We start from the raw sequence: 21,356 nt of genomic DNA on the forward strand, positions 1-21,356 counted from the left end.
TATACAGTCTATGGTTGCAACAGGGAAACCCGTAACTTCTGCAGGACTGCAATTACCCACCACTGGTTTTCCGCAAGGGATCCCCAATCCTGGTCCTCGAGGACCGGTGTCCTGCAGGTTTTCCAAGTGTTCCTGCTGCACAACACCTGATTCAAATCAATGTGTATTTAGCAGACGTTTGCAGAGCTTATATGAGCATGAATGATGTGTGTTCCAGCAGGAACACTTGGAAAACCTGCAGGACACTGGTCCTTGAGGACCAGGGTTGGGGATCCCTGGTTTAGGTGATTTATAAGTAATGCTTCCTTTAAATACCCCAACAATAGCCCTACTTATAATGTCAAATACTTGAGTCACCATCTGGTAATTTAACAGTTTGACATTTACAATGGCCCTGCGATGGACTGGTGAGCTGTCCAGGGTGTTTCCTGCCTTTCGCCCAAAGATTGCTGGGATGGGCTCCAACTTCCCCGCGACCCTTCCATTGCATTAAACGGTTAGGATGATGGATGGGTGGATGGACATTTACAATGCTGAGCCTCAAATTTCCAAATACTGATAATATTCAACAGTGATGAAACCCTTTATAGTCTATTATTTTTTAGAACAAGGGAGTATGTCAACTTAATTCTTGGAACGTGTTAGTTTTTTTTTTTTTTTTTTAAAAAGACGTCCTTTATTAGAGTTCTTGCTGAATAGCCTACCTAATTAAAATTCCATTCCCAGTGTAAATGCATCCAAGGATTCTTATTTTTACATCAAATATCTGTACAAGCCTGACGTGGAAATGTAAAGCACGCAGAGAATTCCTGCATATGACTCATCCTACACACTGAAGCTCAGACAGCAATTAAAAGGAACAATGAGTATGTTTGTATGGAAATGACAGAAATGGAGCTTCAATCATGATCCATAATTCCAGATTTTTGTATGTAGCATATACTGCGACATGGATGGTGGTCCTATTAAGGTCGATTTAGGGTATGCCTTGACAGTACAGAGCTGAAACCAATTTTACGTTTTACCTCCTTGAATTAAATGAAATGTTGGAAAGTCTGAGGTTTTATTTCATACTGACATGATAGCACATTGCTGATGAATGGATGTCTGCACATCTACAGAAAATGTTACACCACCAACAGCCTAAAACATTGCAATGCAGGATCCATGGTCTCGTGGTTTTTTATGTCAAATTTTGACCATACCATCTGAACTGAAACTCATCAGACCAGGAAACATTTTTCTAATAATTTATATTCCAGTTTTGCTGAACCATGTGCTAATTTTAGTCTCAGTTCCCTGTTCCTATCTGACGGAAGCGGCAACTTGTATGGCCTTCGGCTACCATAACCCATCAACATATTTGTTCAGAGATTTTATTCTGCATGTCTTGGTTGTAACCAAGGGTTTTTGTTGTTAGTTTATTCTCTCAACTCAAACTCAAATTTATTTATATCGCACATTTTAAACAAAGTGCTTCACAAAACAGAAAATACAGCTAGAATTATTACAAGTATGATTTTAAAAAAATAGAAAAATAAAATTTAGGATAATAAAACGATAAAACCTACTAATAAGACAGCAATAAAATTCTTCCTATTAAATTAAAACCAGTCTGCCAATTCTCCTCTGACAACAACAAGCTATTTTTATCCATACAACTTACTATATTCTTTGTTTTGTGTTAATTTATTTATTAATTTACCATTGTCTGTAAACACTTAACTATGTTATGCATGTAAATCCCAGTAGATCATCAGTTTCTGCTCATCAACTATGCCTCGTACAAAGTCACTTGAATCACCTTTTATTCCCATTCTGATGCTCAGTTTGGACTTCAGAAGGTAGTCTTGACCATGCCGACATGTATGCATGGCCTAGAAGCATCCTAACAGGCATATTTAATAATGAGGAAGCTGAATGATATTTGTCTGTTCAAACTGTTTACATTTTTTAATGAAGATGGAAAAGTCATAAAATCCCCAGATGTGATGACAGCATAAAGTGACAGTGACCAAGAATGACCAATACAATAATGACTAAACTTGTGATTTTGCTCTTTGTTTTTTCACATCATAAATGAAGAGTTAGTCTTTGTGCAATAGTGTATAAACACAATGACAAGTTTGTTTGATTTTTCACATAAGAGGATCAGTATTGTAGCTACAATCATTTAAATATCTCCCAAAATCTAAAGCTTTCTCTAAACTCCCAAATACACATTCCACAGTTTTTCCATTCTGTGCCCCTGCTTTACCCCCCAATAAAACATTGTCTAGACCCATACCCTTCTGTGAAATGCGATGGTGGGATGGAGCATGACACATGAAGAACATCAGTAGTTTTGGTGCAGACAAAGATGACCTCATCTTAAAACTGCCTCCACTGGTTTTGGTGTGTCTGAGTGTCCCTCTAGTTTGTCAAGTCAAGTTTTCGAAATATTCTTCAGTTAAGTTTGTTCACTTTTACATATATTTTATTTGACCGATGCCGGATTTCAGGTGTTTAATTCACAGCATCTACACAGTCTGCTTTACACATCCTCTAAACTGTCACCCAATCATCTTTCTAGAAGCCTTATTTTCAGGTGAAGAGATTAAATAAAACATATTGATCCAAATTCTGGTTACTGACATTTATGTTTATTCGTCTCTAATTGAGCAAAATACACAAATTAATGCTTAGAGCCTTGCTTGGTTTTCTATGCCATTTAGATTATAATGGAGGAGTTGTTAGCAATATACCAGCATGGCACATCTTTCTATTTCTTTCACTTTTCTCATGTTCTTCAGTCAGTCAGCGATCAGGAGTTGAAGGAGGAAGAATAAACTCTATTCATCCCAGTCTATCCACTTTCCCCACCCACATCAGATAGGGTCAGAGTCCAACCTCCTGCACAGAGCTTCCACAAAACAACAAAAAAGCCTCTCACTCAAGCACAGAGACCGCAAGTCATAGACTTAAAACAGGGTTAAGTGGGGATGCTCCAAATAAAATGTTTGATTCCCACAAAAACCTTTAGTAAGTTCAGTTTTTCTGTTAATACAAGTAATATTAACTATAATGAAACTTAGAAATAAAGCTTTATTCAAAGCTCTCAAGCATCAAGTTTTGGTAAAAGTTGGTTAGCTCTGCAGTCAATTGTCATATTAACAGTAAAGCTATGAATTCAGAAGCCAGCTGGGTCATCAGATTCTTCATTAAAGTATAAAATAATGAAAGCAGATATGACATCTCTAATTCTTGATTCTTGACAAACCATTAAAAAGCAATGCTGTAAATCCCCAGGACAAGCAATGCCCATAAAACAAGCACAAGTTGAAAGATGGTGTAGCCAGCAAGCCAAGGACATATAGCTTACTATGTGCAAGTCAGAGCGCTTAAATACAGTTGTGCTGCAAAAACACATAAGCTTCTCTTTCCTGTCAACAGAAAAATAATAGTTTAACAGAACATTCACATCCTTTATCAGAAGACTTGCTTACTCTAGAAATTAGACATGAGAAGTCTCACTCGGTTCCCTGTGTACCGGTTCACTGCTCTGAATGGCAGGGGCTAAAATACGGCTTCTCCAGAGTGTCACAAGGACAAAGCAGCAACGCTCCCCGTGTCCTACATCCAAACACATCCCTACAAGAATCTGTTTTGATTATACCAGAGACACAACAACAACCTGCAAGAATTTGTACTTATTGTGGTATATAAACGGTGCAAGGTCAGCAGGACCCCCAAACTGCACAGGAAGAAAGGAGTTTCTTGCTTTTTGTCAGGTTTTCTGTCTTTGAATGAGATGTTGCGTTAACTCCTGGTTCAGAAAAAAATGTTGTCTCCCTTTCAGCTTGTCCCTCTAAGGGGGTCGCAACAGCAAATCATCATTCAGTGGAACTGGCATGTTTTACACCAGATGCCCTTCCTGACACAACTTTCTACATTTATCCAGGCTCAGGGCCGCCCCTCAGAGAACAATCGTGTCCCCTTCAGGGTTGCAGCAGCAAAGGGGAACAGGATTTAAACAGAAGACCATCAGGTCACAAGAGGTGCTCTACAACCTAAGCCACTGCCTCAGTTAATACAAAATACTGAACCCAAATTCTTGGTAGTTGAGAAAAAAGGTTTTTGAGCATTTGTTGTCTAACTTCACATGCTGAGGAAACTGTTGTCTAAAATAAAACAACTTTCAGCTCAAACATTCCTTCATATGAAACAAATGAGGACATTTCATGCTTTATACTTCCTCTAGAAGATGTATGTTGTCTATTGAAACTCTTCCTTAAAGTTGCCATGGTTTTTTCTCCTCCATGCTTCATGTAAATTTATTTCTTACAAAAACTGGAGTGAAAGAAGCTGTCGTTTTCCCAGCTGTTGTCTTGTGGCCATTCATTTTTAAACAGCTTTGTGCTTCAAACTATTTCAGAGAAGTTAGTAAGCCACCATCTGTTTTTTTTATGTCTCTGTATACGTTTGACAGTGGTGCCCATTATTCTGCATGGGGTCTCCTTTGATGTTTTCAGTCTGTTACCTGTTTTTAGAAACATTGTTCATGTGATTTTCTAAGATGATTTTAGTGTGAGATGTGACTCAATCAGGAAGGTGACACAACCAACTATAATCACACATATAAGTACAAGTGAGGCAAGAGCAAGTAGAATTGAATTAATCAAATCGGTGCAGCAGAGTCGGCCTCGGTGGTAATCACTGCAACATTGTACAATCAAATCATGAGGTTGATTTTTTTCTACTGTAAGCACCTTGATTGTGAAGTTAGGTGCATGTTGTAGGACAGCTAATGATTGCCATTTCCTGTATTATCTGACACATTTGTTAGCAGAAATTTTCTTGGAAACAATAAAAGGTGCCATCTTATTTTCTTCCCTGTTCCTGAATAGAGGTCAGCTATAGCCATGAGGTGTGTTTGGCCTCTACAATTTAGCCAGGACTTATCACGTCTTAGAGACAAAAGAGAACCACGCTCACAAAAAAAAAATCCAAGCTTAATGCCTTATCATCAAAGACAATTTCCTTTATTCAATTTCAGTAGTTTTTAGGTTTGTTTTTTCTTGATCACCTATTAGATATGAGGTGGAGGGAATGGTTAGTGTGAGAGGTGCATGGGGGGGTTAGTGCATGGGGCAGCAGGCAGCAGAGGAGGGATGTGTTTGCTGTTGTAGCAGAATGAAATTAATTCAACTCAGTTTAACTCTTGAGGAAATCTTTAAATAAGTACAGCATGTACAGATTCCAGTGGCTAATCTGATGAAAAAGGGCTGATTTTTGTTGTTGTGGTGATTGTTTTCCCTCTGTTTTTGTTAACATTCAAATACATTAAAATGCATTTAAATTGTCATAATTGGACCTGGTACACCATTTCCAGGATTTAGAGTGCTTTTACAACATCCCTAAATCTCCAAGCAATTCTATTTGATGACATATCAGATCTGTGTGTGTGTATATATATATATATATATATATATATATATATACATATATATATACACACACACACACACACACACACACACACACACACACACACACACACACACACACACACACACACACACACACACACACACACACACACACATATATATATATGCTATTAAATTGTTTTAAGTCACAACATTACAATAGTCTGTGGTAATGATTGGTCTTTTCTGCCACCCACAGCCTAAAACTCTCCATGTCTTTCATTGTGTCTCCTCCCGCACGCACACCCTAAGCTATCAGCAAAGCTAAATTTACCCACACACACACACCATACCTCACACAACAGTACTTTTACAAAACGATCTTGCACAGTCTGGATATCTCTCTCACACACAGTGGTTCACTTGGCAAAACAAAAACAAAACAACACAAAACATTGTACACTGAAGGCAACATGTACACATATACCAGTAATTGTTCAGATTCTCAAAGGCATGGGCAGAATTTCAAACAAAAACGCATGTAAATATACACACGCACTGATAAAGTGCAAATGTGGAGGGGAGGCTAAAAGGGGGATGAAGATATACGTGGAATGCATTCAAAACTTGGTGTCATTTCCAAGAAAAACGATTTAAAAGGAGAAGAAGCATGCTCGTGGACAGGCAGGTTATAGTTTACAGTGTAAGCCAGACATGGATGGAGGTGGATTTTTTTTTTTTAAATCATACAGTAGATATCTGTACAACAGCTGGTCTAGTCAGTGTGCTATTTTGGGAACGCTGCAGCAAAAAGAAAAAAAAAAAGCAACAAAATCAAAATGATAATGTATCTATAACAAATGCCTGAGAACTCAGTCCAACACACACTCACTCGCACACACAAAAGCCAAAATTCATTAAAAACTCTTTGTGGGGGGGGGTGGGGGTGGAAATAAGTTAATTGCAGCTTCCTGTTGAATTGCTCCCCCGCCCCCCGATCATTCCTCACGCGAAAAGGCAATACAGGTGAATGAAAATATCTTCATCTTATAACCATACAAACTCAAGTTACAAAAGTAAAGTAAAATAAAGCAAAAAGTGATCGATGCCAGATTTAAGAATCAACTAAGGCAGATGGTTAAAGTACAAAAAAAAACTGAAATGGAAGAAAACAAAGAACCACAAACAGCAGCAGCAATGGAAACAAGAGAGGCACAAAAATAAAGGTGTGATAGTGACAAAGAAAAAAAAAAAAAAACACAGTCAGCTAGAACGTCCTCCAACATAAAGCCTCTTCACCCTGTCTAGAACAATCAGCTGGCAGCGCCCTCATCACATGGGGCACCTCTCTGTGTCCGCCTGTCCCACTTTGGCACAAATGACAGGTGTTGCGGAGCAGGGACAGGCTGGACCACTCAGCTGGTGCCATCTATTGTCAGATGCAGCAAACTGCTAAGTGTACATAGTGGAGCCAGTGGTAGCTGGACTCCGTTTCTGAGCTTAGAGGATTGGTTTTACAAGTCCACGTGAGCCTTTTGGAAACTGAATTCAAACTCAGCAAGAAGTTGAGTAACTTTTCCTTCAACCTGTGTTACAGTTGTGATATTTAGCAAAAGAAATGCAGCACACATGGCAGTGCAAGGCAAAGTAGAGCAAGCTTCAATTATAACACTTGTTTGAAAGAGAGGACCAAAGATATGCAATAAAGTTTAAAAAGAAAAGTAAAAAAGTGTAAACAAAGTGTACTTTGATGAAAGTCAATAATGACATGCAAGTCATCTGGGAGGTTGAGCTACTTCAGTGCTCAGGTGTCTGGCTGCCATGACCGGAGAGTTGCGCAGGTGGAGATGTGATGAAGAGGCAATGAACTCCTCCTACTCGACTTTTACACCCATCTTCTCTGTGTTAAGTAAGTAGAGGCTGTCATCTATCAGGAAACTGAAAGAAAAAAAGACAAACCCAAGTACTTGTCTGTGTTGCTTTTGCATTTTAAATCCACTTATTTACATGGTATAACTAACAGTAACAACATTTGATCAGTTTTGTTTTGCTTTTCAAGACACATCTTTTCATTAAAGTTATTAAACAAAAGTGGGACAAACCTGTAGAAAAGGAAATGCACTGGGATGGTGCTGAGGTGCCAAACAGCATGAGCGTCTAAGACCCAGAGCAGTGGGGGGAAGTCCAGCAGCTCCAGCAAGGCCAGACCATGAAGCAGCAGCACCACCAGGCCGCACTTCCACCAGTATGGAAGGGTTCGACGGTTCTGCCAGCACCAACAAAGCCACCACAGGAGGTTCACCATGCCTGTTATGAAACAAAGGCATGATGTAGAAAAGATATTTGGCAGAATCAGAGTGGTATCAAGATGCAACATCAGCATAATCTCAGCGCTGTTATTAGATATTAGAGTTTTGGTGGTGAACTTACTAAACAAAGGAATAGTATCATGTAAATTATTCAAAATTAAACAAAAGAAATGGACATAATATCTGCAAGCTGGGAAAAGAAGCAATTGCATGTCAATCATTAAAATTTTTTTAACAAATATAGACTGTGTAAACATGTGCAGAAGTATCCTGGTCTTGATTGTAACTACTGTATTTTTCTTTCAGAAACATGGATAGAAACAGGCAGGGGAAACATTATCCAAGTTTCTAAATATTTTGTCAGTGAAAAACGCATTAGCTGAAATAAACTGATAATTAAACCCATTTAGACACTCGACTGTTCTCACAAATTCAAAGAGCCTGACTATCTAATGTGTAAGGAGATAAAAACAACTAGCCTTTTATGTAAATACCACTTTCTTGATCAAAACCAAAATTAAAGCCATTACTGATATTCTAGTGTAAACACAAACACCCTCAATGTGTATGACTGCGCGCAATAAAAAACTGTACGTCTCTTTGAATATCAGACACAACTACTACAAATCAAAACAAATCTCTGTGGGACTTCCACGAAATACATTACCGATGGTGGCATTAGCAGCCATGTTGTAGCCATAGTCAAAGCTGACAAAGGTCAGGTAGGACACATGGGACGTAAAAGCCAAGATCAGCAGGACACCCACCATGCTGGACACCCCAGGTCTCCTCAGACCTAAAGTTCTGGAAAAAAAAAAAAGATGAGGGGGGCACTGACATACTGTACTGTGTTTTAACACAAAGACTTTTAAACTGACAAAAGTCTCAAACCAAGTGGATTTTTTTCACTGGATTTTCAGCTTGATAAACAGATTTTCTACAACTGAGGAAACTTTAAGCAGAGTTTTGAGTCTGAATCAATGATTGCTATCACTGTTTGGGTGAATTTAGAAGCCCTGCAGCAATGCCTCCAACTTAACTCTGGTGACAGATGAAAACAACCGCAGGAAACATGGAACCCTTGCTATCAAGCTTACCTGACACAACACAGGTAGATGGAATAAAGGATGACTGCTGTGGCACAGAAATAGTCCATTTTCTAGAAAAGAAAACCAGAGAAACTCCTTTATTGTCCAAACAAACCAACATCAAGATAACAAAAACATTCATCCCTGATGTAGGTTAAAGACAACAGACACCACAAAGCTGGAAGCTTTGTCAGTAATAGCATTAGGATGCTACCACTTTGCTAAGCTCATAAGATGACAAAAGAGCAACACAGTCTTTTCAACAGATGGTCCAGGTCGTTGTAGCAGTTTTTCCACTCAGATTACAAAAACATGACATTTTTATGCAAATATTTTCCCATAAACAATGAATAACCTGAAAGGTTTTAGTTTAAAAAAAGTTGCTTTTATCTATATTTAATTTATTGTTTTAGACAACTGGTTGTTTATTGCAGAGGTGGCAACTCTGCTCCTCAAGTCCTGCAAGTGTAAGACTTTCCCTGCTGCAACACACCTGGGTTCAATCAATGCGAAATTAGCGGACTTGTACAGAGTGTTGCATAAGCCTGCTAACTAAGTCAGATGGGTGTCAGGTGTGTTGCAGCAGGGAAACTCCCAACATATGGAGGACTGCAGCGCTTGAGCACTGGAGTTGACCACTTCTAGTCTGTGCATTACAACAAATCTTACTAAGTCCACATTCCAGTAGTATTCAGGTACAGTAAGATGAGTGAATATGTATATTTTTACAACAACAGGTTAAGTGAGGCTAAAAGATTAGCAGTTATTACAAATTTAAGATAGAGGTAGTCATGAAAACTTTCCAAGCTACTAGTTCTTTTTGCAATTATAATCTAACTGTGAACAAAAATGTCTTTTTAAATAACCATTACCTCAGTAAGATAGGTGTCCCTGGTGTGAAACACTGTAGACCAGAACCACGCATTCAGAGACACCTAAACAAACACACACAGACTGGTGTAACTAGTTCAGTGTGCATTAAGTTCTGGTATGCGAAAACCTAACAGACAAGGTAGAACAATTTACCAGAGAGAAGGCGTTGATGGTGTGATACATGGGGCTCTGGCGTGGCACAGTGCTTCGATAGCGCAGCAGCATCAGAAGGCAAGCCAAGCCGTTGAGCAGAGACGCCAGTGCAGATGCCGGCTCCTCAAAACACAGGAAGCGTGCAAACGGCCACTGAGAGAGATAAAAGACAGCGCTTATTATTCCAAATCTGATTTTAAGGTTCTTTTTAGTTGTTTATAAATGTCTTAATGGTCTTGGGCCTTCTTATTTATCTGAACTTGTTTCAAGTTATGCATGTCTGCGTCAGGGGCTGCGCCTGTTTGACCGACGGGGTCATTGTGGCGTGTGACGTCCTGGTGAGGGTGTTGGTAGGGGTTCTACACTGCAGCCATATGGCTGTGGTGTGGACCCCGGCCTGGGCGTTCTTTGTGGCTGTGTCTCTGTTGGTCATTCCTGGGACGGCTCCTGACATGGACGGACTCTCCAGATGTCATTTCCTGGCAGCAGTGTCAAGCCAGATACAGAGATAGAATCCTGAAGTTAGTAGTTTTTGTTTTGGCATTAGTGGTCAGGGGAAGGGTTGGGTTGTGTGCGTGTGTGGGTAACATGTGTTTTTAAGTATGAAGCTGTTTATTTTTCTTTTTTAATGTTGTTAAGAACTTTGATATGCTTTTGTATGAAAAGTGCTATACAAATAAAGTTTGATTTGATTTGATAAATGGTTTTCAATGATTTAAAAAAAGATGCATGGTCAATTTAGTGACAAAAACAATGTCAAACCTTGCCATGGAACTGGGGTACGCTGAACCCTTCAGCCTGGTAAAGGCCCACAGTGGTCCACATGCACTGATAGCGACAGTCATCACGGCATGTCCAACCTGGGACATCAAGACAAACAGAAAGGAGATGAAGGATAGCACACATTCCAGTCAGAGGGTCAAACTCGGCTTGTAAAACTTCCATCAATAAACCACATAACTGTTTAATAACCTGATTAACCAGGAAATGTCAAACAGGCTCAGGTTCTTGGCAAGATTAAGGGATTATGAATGCTAACTCAATTCTTTGAAGTCATACAAGCTAGACCACAATTGGGATGTAAGATCATGAATGAATCATGAATGAAAGTAGGGGGAAATGAATGAAAGTAGTGGTTGGTTGCAGGCAGCATTGGATCATTTCCCTACACTCACTTTACAGCTGGAGCAAAATGGGTCTCTGGCTTTTGTGAAGAAGTATGAATGTTTGAATCTCACAGACACACACTTTAATGGGGAGCAAGAGTGGAGATATTGTAGGATGTTTAGCCTACTTAGCCGGCGAGAAAAACAGGTTTTAAATGTTGAAATATTTGCATATTTTCAGAAACGTTAAAGAAAAAGATGTAAACCGGATTAAAAGTTCTCACGATAGTCATGACACACAAAGAGAAATAATCCTAATACCCTCGTAAAAGAAAACAATTCAGTGAGTTTTAGTGACAGTGTGGCAGCTGATGTAAAAACACAATTAAAATACAGATAAATTCAGAGAATATGCCTGAAGTCCACAGCTAGCAAGCTAAATTAGCTTACCTCACCTGCCAACAGACTCACCTGTTAGCGCCATGTACTGCGGCTGGCTGGACTGAAAGCCCCGCAGCCTCGCGCCTGTGCAGTTCGTCCGGACACATAGCTTCACACAGTCTCGGTAAACTGGTTCCTTGTCGCCCTGTGAGGACTGAACCGTGGTCGGAAACATCAGGAGCAATATGACAGTGACCAAAGCGGGGAGTCCGACAGATGTGCAGCGGGGAAACACTGGCGCCATGGCGGTGGGTCTCGGCCGGTCCGGACTCGCAAAGGCACTGCGGGACGAAAGCGGCTCTGAGCCAGTGGTCCAGATCACCACGGGGTCATTCTGGGTTTCTGGTGACAAACCGGACTTGGTACGCGTACGGTTACAGTAGAAAGTGCCCACTGGTTCCCAGTTCTCTGACCAGAGTCAAGCCAACCATAGACTGTATATTCAGCGTTTCCTGTCACTTTCCAAAATAAAACGTTGTTGGTTTAAGAAATTAATTCAGGTTACAAGATATCGTGATAAAAACGTAGCACCACGAATGCAAATTGTTTTGTTTTATAATGATTTGGGGTTATACTGGTGATAACAACGATTCAGTTTCCAGTTATTTTGTTAGATTCAGTGTATCAGGCTACTGTTTGCTTTTATTTTGAAGGAATATATTTTGTTGCTTTTTATCGTACATCCGAGTAGTGATCTGATTACGTCACAAGATGCGTGGAAATAAAATACCACTACAATAATAATAATAATAATAATAATAATAATAATAATAATAATAATTATTATTATTATTATTATTATTATTATTATTGTTGTTGTTGTTGTTGTTGTTGTTGTTTTTGTTGTTGTTGTTATAATTGTATAATATAATTATAATTGTCATAATTATAATAATAATAACTGAATTGAATTGAACTGAATTGAACTGGTCATTGCAATCGTCAATAATGTTTTGAAATACATTTGTATTTGTGGTAGTGTTGCTAAAACGTAATAAATACCTCTTTGCATGGATGAAGGTTTGATGATTGGCAGGGCTACAAAAGTTGCCCCCAAAGGCCCTTGTAAGACATTGATTGTTTGGATTTATGATAAATGTTTATTAATTTAATGTAAGTTATTTCATGTAAGTGATAGAAAATCTAAACAAGCAAAATTTTATATTTCAAAAATATTCTATTCAGGAACTGACATCAAGATTTTTGTCTATACTAAACAAGAATTGTTTTGTTTCATTATTTCTGTGTGTGATAAGATGTAAGAACTGCTCGCATGTTTGTTTTACAAATTTATTGTCTGAAGGCAATTTTACTTAGTTGCATGTTAGATTATTATAACCTCACTGTGACAAACAAAACAAGTAGGAATGTTTAATTTCAATGTAATGTGACATAGCCTCCACTCTGTGTTTGCAGCTTTACTTTATCACCTGATGAAATAAGATTAATGCTCCATCAGACACAATTTACAATTTAAACTTGTGACTGCATATACCAGGGGCGTCTCAGCACAGTTCTCAAAAAATATTATCCTGCAACTTTCAAAAGGATATATTCTCCTACACACCCAAATCCAAAGAATGAATTTCCTCATCTGTACATCATTCAGCTCTACAAAGGTCTGGTAACACACCATTCATTTGATTGGTGAGTTTGAGAACGGATTCATCCAAAAGCTGCTGGATAGTGGAGCTTGAAGACTGGACTTGGGCATCCCTGTATGCTCAGTGATGAACCATTATGAACTGCAAGCACATTTCTTGTCATTCCAAAGGAATAATTTAAGAATATACTGTACAACTGAAGATGTAAACTGGAAGAACTGACTCCTTGCAAGGAGTTTTTTTACACACTGACACACAGAGTCCTTGCAGTTCATGTCATGGATTTGTTACAAAATGTAATACAGGAAACATATAAATGCTTAAAATAAAACTTTTTAAAAAATCATCTTATCTTTGATTTGGTTGCACTGGTACATCAACATCAAAAGTATTGCTTTAGATTATTAGTCATCCAGATCATAGTCATCCTAAGAGCTTAAATAAGACAACTGTATATGACACCACTCTGCTTGTAACATGCATGAGTTCATACAGCACAACAGAGAGTGATCAGAACTTAACATAGGAAAGACAAAAGAACTACTTAATAAATGCCTGGCACGACACATGAAGGCCAGCTCTACAGGTCTGTCTTTGATCTGTCTGCATCTCAAGAGTAAAGGACTGCCTATTAACTATAGTAATATACAGGTTTTAAGAAGATGGGGCAGGGACAATAAAAGGCTTGAAATGTAAGCGGAACTATAGTGAAACAAGTTGAGGATAAAGTTTAAATTAATTAACTATGGCAACAGGCGAGGTGCATATTTAGCCATGAAAGAGAACTATAGAGAAGCAGATCTCTCAAAAGTAAGGATGGCAGAGGTTCAGCAACCACTGAACTGCTTCCACAAAATGTGGAGTCATTTTAAAATGATGTTCCTCAGCAAGCACTTTTAATGTATTCAGAGCTGCATTAAAAGAATCTGAGACATGGACGTGGTCCAGAATATCATTATCTTCTCTGGGCCAAAGCTCATTTAAAAGAACTGAGACAAAGTGGAAATTTGCTATGTCATCAGGCAAATCACAATTTGAAATTTGTTTGGAGGTCATGGATGCCACTTCTCTGGACAAAAGGAAAAAAAGGACTACCCAGCACTCAATTTCAATATTAATAGCACTCAACACAATATTTTAAATAGCGCACATCTTTGACGGTATGATGGATTAGAACGGGCAACTGCATCGAAAAGCAGCATCAGTGCAGAAATGTATATGCAGGTTTGAGTGCATCAAAGTTGACATCTCCTACAGGGAAGGCTTTGACTCTTTCAGAAAAGAAGTGAAAACCACATACCCCATAAAGGTCTTGCCTACGTGGAGATCAGATCTTTTATAAGCTGAGAATATTTAGCTGAATCTCAGAAGAAGTTTTCTTTCTGCCTTTCTTTGTATGAACAAGCTGGAAGGTCTGAGATCTTTGTGAAAATCCACAGGCTCAAACAGCTTGAAGGGCCCAAGCTTTTATATGCTATTCACATCTTTTCCCCATTCAATACTCTTGCTTGAAATGTTGGAAACAATGTTTCACCCCTTTTTCTTACTTACTGTATTAGGTAACACAATTTTGAAGGGCTCAAATCCTTGAATGGTACTGTATATTTGAAGGTTATGAAAGAGAACGTGCAAACATATACCATGCAAAACAGCCTTGAGTGAAGAGCGTCAAACCTTGAGTGCTCCTGTATCATGTCCTCTATGTAATGAATCTTAATCCTCCAAGCAAGGACATTACTAAACATTTGATTTGACTGATTTACATGTTGTCACATTTATTTATGGTTCACTTGTAGAGACTTAAACGTCTTATAAGGCAATGACACAAGGACTAAATTAAATTGGAAGGTAGAATCATGCTGTTCCTCATTAGGTATGTCTTACAATGTAAAGTGTTCCCATCTTTTTTTTTTTTTTTCTTTTTTGGCACTCTGTCATGAACTTTTAGTCATGGGTTGTTTGGAGAAATGATGTGAGAGCTGCCTTCACTCTGAGATTATGGACTGAAAGGCTGATAGTTTTGACCTGTACTTATCAAAAGTTTAATCACAGCATAAAAATATCCAAAGTCAGTCTTTATAATGCGAGACCACATGTCATGCATAAAACAGTCCGTGTTCTACAGGGCTGTCCACAGTCACCCAGAAGCGCTTTCACTCATGTCCCCACTTAAATCAGCAGACACACTGTCATACGAAATATAGTGGTGTTTATTTGTACTTCTTTATTTGTTACAGTTGAGACAGACACAGTCACAACAACAGGAGAGAAACAGCAGTGAGAGGGAGAAAGAAGAGTCAAAAACAAAGATTCTTTTTTTACTTTTGTCTGTCCCTTTTCTTGCTCCCACTCACAATCTTTCACCATCTCTTTCTCTATTTACAAGATTAAAAAAAAAAAAATCTTTCCTCTTTTCGCTTCAACTTTTCCTCTCATTCCAGAGTATAAGAGAGTCAGAGACTGATTAAGAGAGAGGGGTAGGCAAGCTATTGTAGTGCAGTACTCCTACTCTTTTATTGTTCTCTCCTCTCCAATACAAAGGGAGAAAGCCATTAAACACTTTGCACAGTTGAGACTAACATACCTTTTGGGTCAGACAGCTCACTTGTTTCAAGCAAGTTACTGTGCATTCACCACAGCACCCAAGAGACGTTTTGACCAATCACTGTATACACTGGACTGCATATGAATACACGCTATGCATAGGCATGATGCATGCACTGTTGGCCTCAACACAGAAGGACAGAATGAATAATAGGGGGAAAAGAAGGAGGAACAAGAGGCAGGGACAGAGATAGAGAGAGTGTTTCAGTGTCACAAGATTATTTTATTGAAAATAATCCCATGTACCCCTGTTGGTACTTACACACAAACCCCTCCCCAAACCCCCCCCCTTCGTCCTCTTGCTGAGTATCTCGGCAATGGAGAGCAGTCTTTTTATGTTGAGCTGGCGAGTGGAAAGAGTAGGGCTGGGCATGAGTGTGTGCAAGGAAGTCATGGCGTTGCAGAAGGGGGAGTGAGTGGATGGTGGAGTACAGCTTTGAACGGAGAAAAGGATCTTGAGAGAGGGCAATTTACTCCTCCTTCTCCTCTCCGTGTGTGATGACGTAGCAGATGTTCTTGTAGTCCACATTGCCAGCCACATCAGGGGGGAATGCAGCCCACAGGTTGGTCATCTGTAAAGCAACAATTACAAAGACATCTTACAAAGTCTGAACAAGTGAAGTTTATCACAGAATATGACAAGGATTGATCAGCTCACCTCCTCAGCGCTGAACCTGTCACACTGGGTGGTCAGGAGCTCCTCAAGGCTGGAGAGGAAAAAAAGCGGGAAATGAATGTGAGACGTGCCAAAAAAGAACTCGATATGTGATCCAAGGTAAAGGTGAATGCTCTTACAATTCCTTCTTGATGGCACCGGTACCCTCAGGGTCCAGGACCTTGAAAGCGCTGACAATGACGTCCTCGGGATCAGCACCTAAGAGTAAACAAAAGTCAGTTAGTCTCAAACATGCATAAATGAAATAGCACAGAAATATTTTTGAGTAAAATAGAAGAAATTACACCTCACAGCAATTAGTATTTTCTAGTATCAGAAAAATAAACAAGCAAAAGAGGAATGAATACACACCCTTCAGCTTCTCGCCGAACATGGTCAGGAAGACAGTGAAGTTGATGGGGCCGCTGGCCTCCTTCACCATGGCTTCCAGCTCCTCATTCTTCACATTCAGTTGGCCCATGGTAGCCAGCACGTCTCTGAGATCGTCCTTGCTGATGATGCCATCTCTGTTCTGGTCGATGATTGTGAAGGCCTTTGGAAGAAAGGGTGGGAGGAAAAGAGTGATTAGTCAAGCATTACAAGACAATAAAAGCTGTGTGTTTCATGTGTGTTGTGTCCTCAAACATTCAGTTTGTTAAAATAGTCAAATCAGAGATTCTCAAATTTGTCTCAACAACCCCTTGTAAGAAGACTTGTTAATCGAGATCGTAAGTGGGAGACAGTCTGCCAACATAAACGCGTAAATGTGTAGCTGTTATCCACTTCTCTTGCCACATAGCCACGCGTACTACCCAGTGAAACCAGAGAGGGCATTGCAATCCTTTTAGGACTTGGCAGCTGGTTGGCCACTTGTCTCTCTAAGGTGTTAAAATGGTTTGGGAATGTGAGACAAGCCCCTTGCGACATTTAAGGAGAAGGTATTGATTACAGCTGTCACCCTTTTGCCTTGTGACTGAGTCTTCTGACCATGTTACCAATGTTCTTTCACCTTTTGAGACTTCCAAAAGAGAAGGCTCAGCTACTGTTGCCCCTGGTATACACTTTCATCTTTACTAGCATATTGCAGGAAAACCATGGGGATGATTGATGGAGCAAATCAACAATCACTTGTATTTCGTAACCCCTAGGTGTGGACTCATCTTTAGATCAAGAGATGTTGAATGTTTTCTTACTATTTTTGCTGTAAGCCTCTCTTTCCTGCTTTGATTAATCTGACTTTCCACCAGCTTGTTGGGCGGCATTCCAGTGGAGTCACAGAGCTAGTGTCTCCAAGAAGAATTACTGAGCCAGCACAGAGGAGACGGTGCGGCTGTCATTGGAATAACTCATATTTACTGTTCTGCCATGATGATGAGGGTATTTTTTAACCAACATTCTGTCACACATCATTCAGAAGCCCTCTTCAATACCAGTGAGGTCTAATAATGCACGGGGACATGTGAATAACAAAGAACATCAATTTTTGCGACCAGAAATCTTAATCCCTGCAAGTATGTGAGATGTGATGGAGAAAATGTTACCTCCTTGTACTCCTGGATCTGGCTCTGCTCAAACATGGAGAACACATTGGAGGATCCACCCTCACCCTGCTGCTGCCTCCTCTTGGCCTTCTTGGGTGCCTGGGAGAAGTTAAAAGGTGAAACATATTTCAAGCATACAAAAATAAACTACACAATACCTGGCTAAATCTGGTTGAAATCCCCAAACAAACAGACCCCTAAGGAGTCCTAACCTTGGAATATGCTATTAAATAAACATAAATATAGCTGTAACCATAGGTTGCTAATTAAATTCCACTTTAGGGTTGTTATTATTATTATTTGTTTATTTAAAATATCTTTTGAATAAGAAATTAATTAAAATGGATTGACTAAAGTTTTATGGAATCAATTACCATGTAATTTATTTACAGGATACAAATAATAAGGCAATGATCCCCAAATAGACCTTGTTTCAATGTTTTCTCATAGTTCAGGTTTTTAGCCAAATATTAGCCCAAGCCAGCAGATAAACATTAGCGCTGGGTCCAAATCCAGAAATGGGAGGCTTGATTTAAGAGGCAACTTCACTTCATGTGATGTTGGTAATCCACATAGCAATTGTATCAGTGATGCGCATCTCATCAGCTTTTCAGGTTGAGAAGAGATCCTAGAGACTGTTCTTCCAAGGAATGTGGCCGCACTCACCATCTCTCAAGTTTGTGGAGTTGTTGGTGGTCAAGAAGAGAAGCCTACGCCAAGCCGATGTGACTGACATGTATGTATTGGCCCCTTGGGGCCTTATATACTAGCCCACACGGGCTAACTTTAGTCACACCATCAGGTTTGGCAGGAAAGCAGAGCTGAGGGAGAGTAAGAGAAACAGGGAGGAGTGAGGAGGCGGCATTGCAGATCAGCTTACTGACACTCCAAAATAGGCTGCAGGAGTCTTGGAATGAAGTGAATTCAATGCCAACAGACAGGCCGGACTTTGGTGTCAACTGTGGACTAATAAGGCCAAACAGATGCAAAGAGCACACTTAGGGACAACTAAATTGCCCTCATACCCAATTTTTTTCTTTGTCTCAACCCCTTGTATTGTTGCTATTCCTGTTACCATTACATCCACTGTGAGAGAAGAAAGTCCAGTGGTGTGATGAATGGATATGGCAGCTTTACTCCTTTAATACAAATGCAGATGGGACACTTACCCTGCAGCCAACTTGACCACTGCTTTCTAATAATTAACACTCCCGAGTTGAGCAGTGCCCAACATGTGCTTCCTGTTAACATATCCTAAAATCATCAGCTGTATAAGTGATAGGTCTGATCTGGTGTATGCCCACAACCACATCAGAGTATAAACAGTCATGAAACTTGAAATCCGTTGGCGAATGGACACCGGTTCAGCTCCTGTGATGACACTTGACAACTAAGCTGCTACTGACCATGCACTAATAAGAAATGCAAACAACTTCATAATACTGGCACATGGTGCAAGGAAATCAGACATAATGGAGGTTCAAATGTGATTGAAATGAGAAAAATAAATCAATAAACGCAGATCATATTTTACTGAATACATAAATAAATCCTGTGCATTTGCATAATGTAATTAGTTTAAAAGGCAGGCAATAGCTTTTTTTTTGCTGATTATTTATTATTTTGTCATAAAATAGATGCTTCACCAAAGTATTTACTGCTAGACCTTTTAACACCTGCTCCTATTGTAATAAGTGACATATGTGATGAGAAACTAAAAAGTCTGATTAGTCTAAAGGAGCTGCTTTCTTACCATGGATGCACTAATTTTGGTTACTCCTGGAGGTTCCCAGCTTTAGAACAGGACATTGACCCACCCATGTAACTCCATATATGAGCTCCATAGGCTGCCATCAATCAGGCCACTGTACAGCTAAGGCATGTACTGGGATTCAGCAATAGCTTGAACTGATACTGTGTTTTCTTGTAGGACAAATATTTCAGGTATCAAAATATGACCCAATTCTTTTACTATGGGAGTTTTGTATAATTAAATAATTTACTGTTTTAATTTCAGACACAAACAGGTTACAGATATGTGTTTGAAGGTGAAGAGACACAGAGAGAAATACCGAGCAAAGTCAAACACCATAAAAACAAGACAGCTGTACAGACTGAAATAGCTCTGCTAACCCCCACCATTCTCTTTCTCAGTCATTCTGACTCTCGACTGAAATTTAACAGACTTCCACCTTATTGGTCTGCTCGGCACCCCAAACCACTGCCACCAGTCCTTTTTTTTTTTATAAAACCCAATAATTGATCTAAATTGGATGATGTATAGCTAAACTGAACCCTTTAAGTCACCAATAATATTTGATCAATAAGTTATTGGGCTGTTAAGTTATTGGGCATCAATACATTTTCTTGACATACTTCTTATTGTGATTGACATGTCGACTAAAAATGAAAGTGGAGCAATTTTTTAACTTTTTTTTCCAAAGCAGACGTTTGTGCTGCTGTTTAGCTTCACTTTGAAATAGTTTTAATTAGCTTGCAGGCAAGTGTTGATTCATTTTAATAAACTTTCAGTATGAATCACTATACTAAACAGGAACATTTGGTGTCCATGTTGAAAGACCTAACAAAAATCTAGACAATAAACCCGATCAACGTGTATTTTTGCAGCAAAAAGCAGTGCAAAGTGCTTTAAATAAAACAAAAGGGATTAACTATTCAACTAAAATAATTTCAACATCAAATTAAAAATAAGCCTTCACATACCCAGACATGTCACCTAAACAAAATAAAAACACAAACTTAATAGTTTATGATCTTACAAAAATTCAGACAGATAAATCACACAAAAGGACCATCAATCCTATTTTGCATAAACAAATTCTATTTCTTAATATCAGGCTTGATGCTACAGTGAGAAAGCCATATTTTGGGGGCTTGTCCACGCAGAGCCACCTTATCCAACACCACTAAGGCCGCCACCACAAGAACCCCCCCCCCCCCCCCCCCCCCCGAGTCACAGCCGGCCAGGTCCCACATTGCAACCATTAGCTGTAGTGCAGGCAAGGGTGGTCTCTGCAGTGGCAAGCCCACCGGACAAGCAGGCATAGACTCCCGCATAGACGATCCCAATGAGACAAACACCTGATTCTGGGATTGGTATAAAAAGTGAAAGAATAAAAGATACAATATAAATAAATATAAGAAAAATAAATAAAACATAGAAATATTTATCAAATAGATAAATAAGAGGGACAGCTATTAAAGGTATACATGTACACACACATATATATATGTACACACACACACATATATATATATATTATATATATATATTATATATATATACATATATATACATATATATATATATATATATATATATATATGTGTGTGTGTGTGTGTGTGTGTGTGTGTGTCAGTGTGTATATGTTTCTGTGTGTGTAAAAGATTTTGTAAAACAAAGCCATAAAACAAGAATTTAAAAAGCTTAATAAGTTTTGTTTAGGATAAGCAGCAAGCACACAATTAAGAGATCAATCGTCAGTTACATATCAAATGTGACTCTAAACTTTGTTTTAGATTCTCGCTCCAGTACCAATAAATAAAACCACAG

At 39.1% G+C, this 21,356-nt stretch overlaps 2 protein-coding genes across 2 annotated transcripts; both read right to left on the bottom strand.

Annotated features, from left to right (window-relative positions):
• Positions 1-7,195: 7,195 nt before the first annotated feature.
• On the bottom strand, positions 7,196-11,767 carry pgap3 (post-GPI attachment to proteins phospholipase 3). Its single transcript, XM_079260279.1, has 8 exons — positions 11,409-11,767; positions 10,594-10,691; positions 9,832-9,984; positions 9,678-9,740; positions 8,815-8,876; positions 8,385-8,521; positions 7,511-7,715; positions 7,196-7,346 (listed from the first exon to the last, which is right to left on the bottom strand). The coding sequence occupies exons 1-8, from the start codon at positions 11,620-11,622 to the stop codon at positions 7,283-7,285; spliced, it is 996 nt and encodes a 331-aa protein (XP_079116405.1). The 5' UTR covers positions 11,623-11,767; the 3' UTR covers positions 7,196-7,282.
• A 3,407-nt stretch (positions 11,768-15,174) lies between these two features.
• Positions 15,175-18,571, bottom strand: mylpfb (myosin light chain, phosphorylatable, fast skeletal muscle b). The gene is made up of 6 exons (XM_079260954.1): positions 18,449-18,571; positions 17,783-17,881; positions 16,614-16,794; positions 16,382-16,460; positions 16,245-16,293; positions 15,175-16,158 (listed from the first exon to the last, which is right to left on the bottom strand). Exons 1-6 carry the CDS (start codon positions 18,449-18,451, stop codon positions 16,057-16,059), a joined length of 513 nt encoding a protein of 170 aa, XP_079117080.1. The 5' UTR covers positions 18,452-18,571; the 3' UTR covers positions 15,175-16,056.
• Between the last annotated feature and the right edge of the window lie 2,785 nt (positions 18,572-21,356).

This window comes from Telmatherina bonti (genome assembly GCF_933228915.1).
Source record: "Telmatherina bonti genome assembly, chromosome: 21".
Taxonomy (NCBI): domain Eukaryota; kingdom Metazoa; phylum Chordata; class Actinopteri; order Atheriniformes; family Telmatherinidae; genus Telmatherina; species Telmatherina bonti.

Coding starts and splice junctions, on each gene's coding strand:
- mylpfb (XM_079260954.1), bottom strand. Junction 16,795..17,782: donor AGATCCAGGAGTACAAGGAG/GTAACATTTTCT, acceptor TTTCTTCCAAAG/GCCTTCACAATCATCGACCA. Junction 16,294..16,381: donor GGTGCCATCAAGAAGGAATT/GTAAGAGCATTC, acceptor TTTCCTCTCCAG/CCTTGAGGAGCTCCTGACCA.
- pgap3 (XM_079260279.1), bottom strand. CDS start 11,622: ATGGCGCCAGTGTTTCCCCGCTGCACATCTGTCGGACTCCCCGCTTTG. Junction 8,877..9,677: donor GGGACACCTATCTTACTGAG/GTAATGGTTATT, acceptor TTTCTTTTCTAG/AAAATGGACTATTTCTGTGC. Junction 7,347..7,510: donor GTGCATTTCCTTTTCTACAG/GTTTGTCCCACT, acceptor TTTTTCTTTCAG/TTTCCTGATAGATGACAGCC.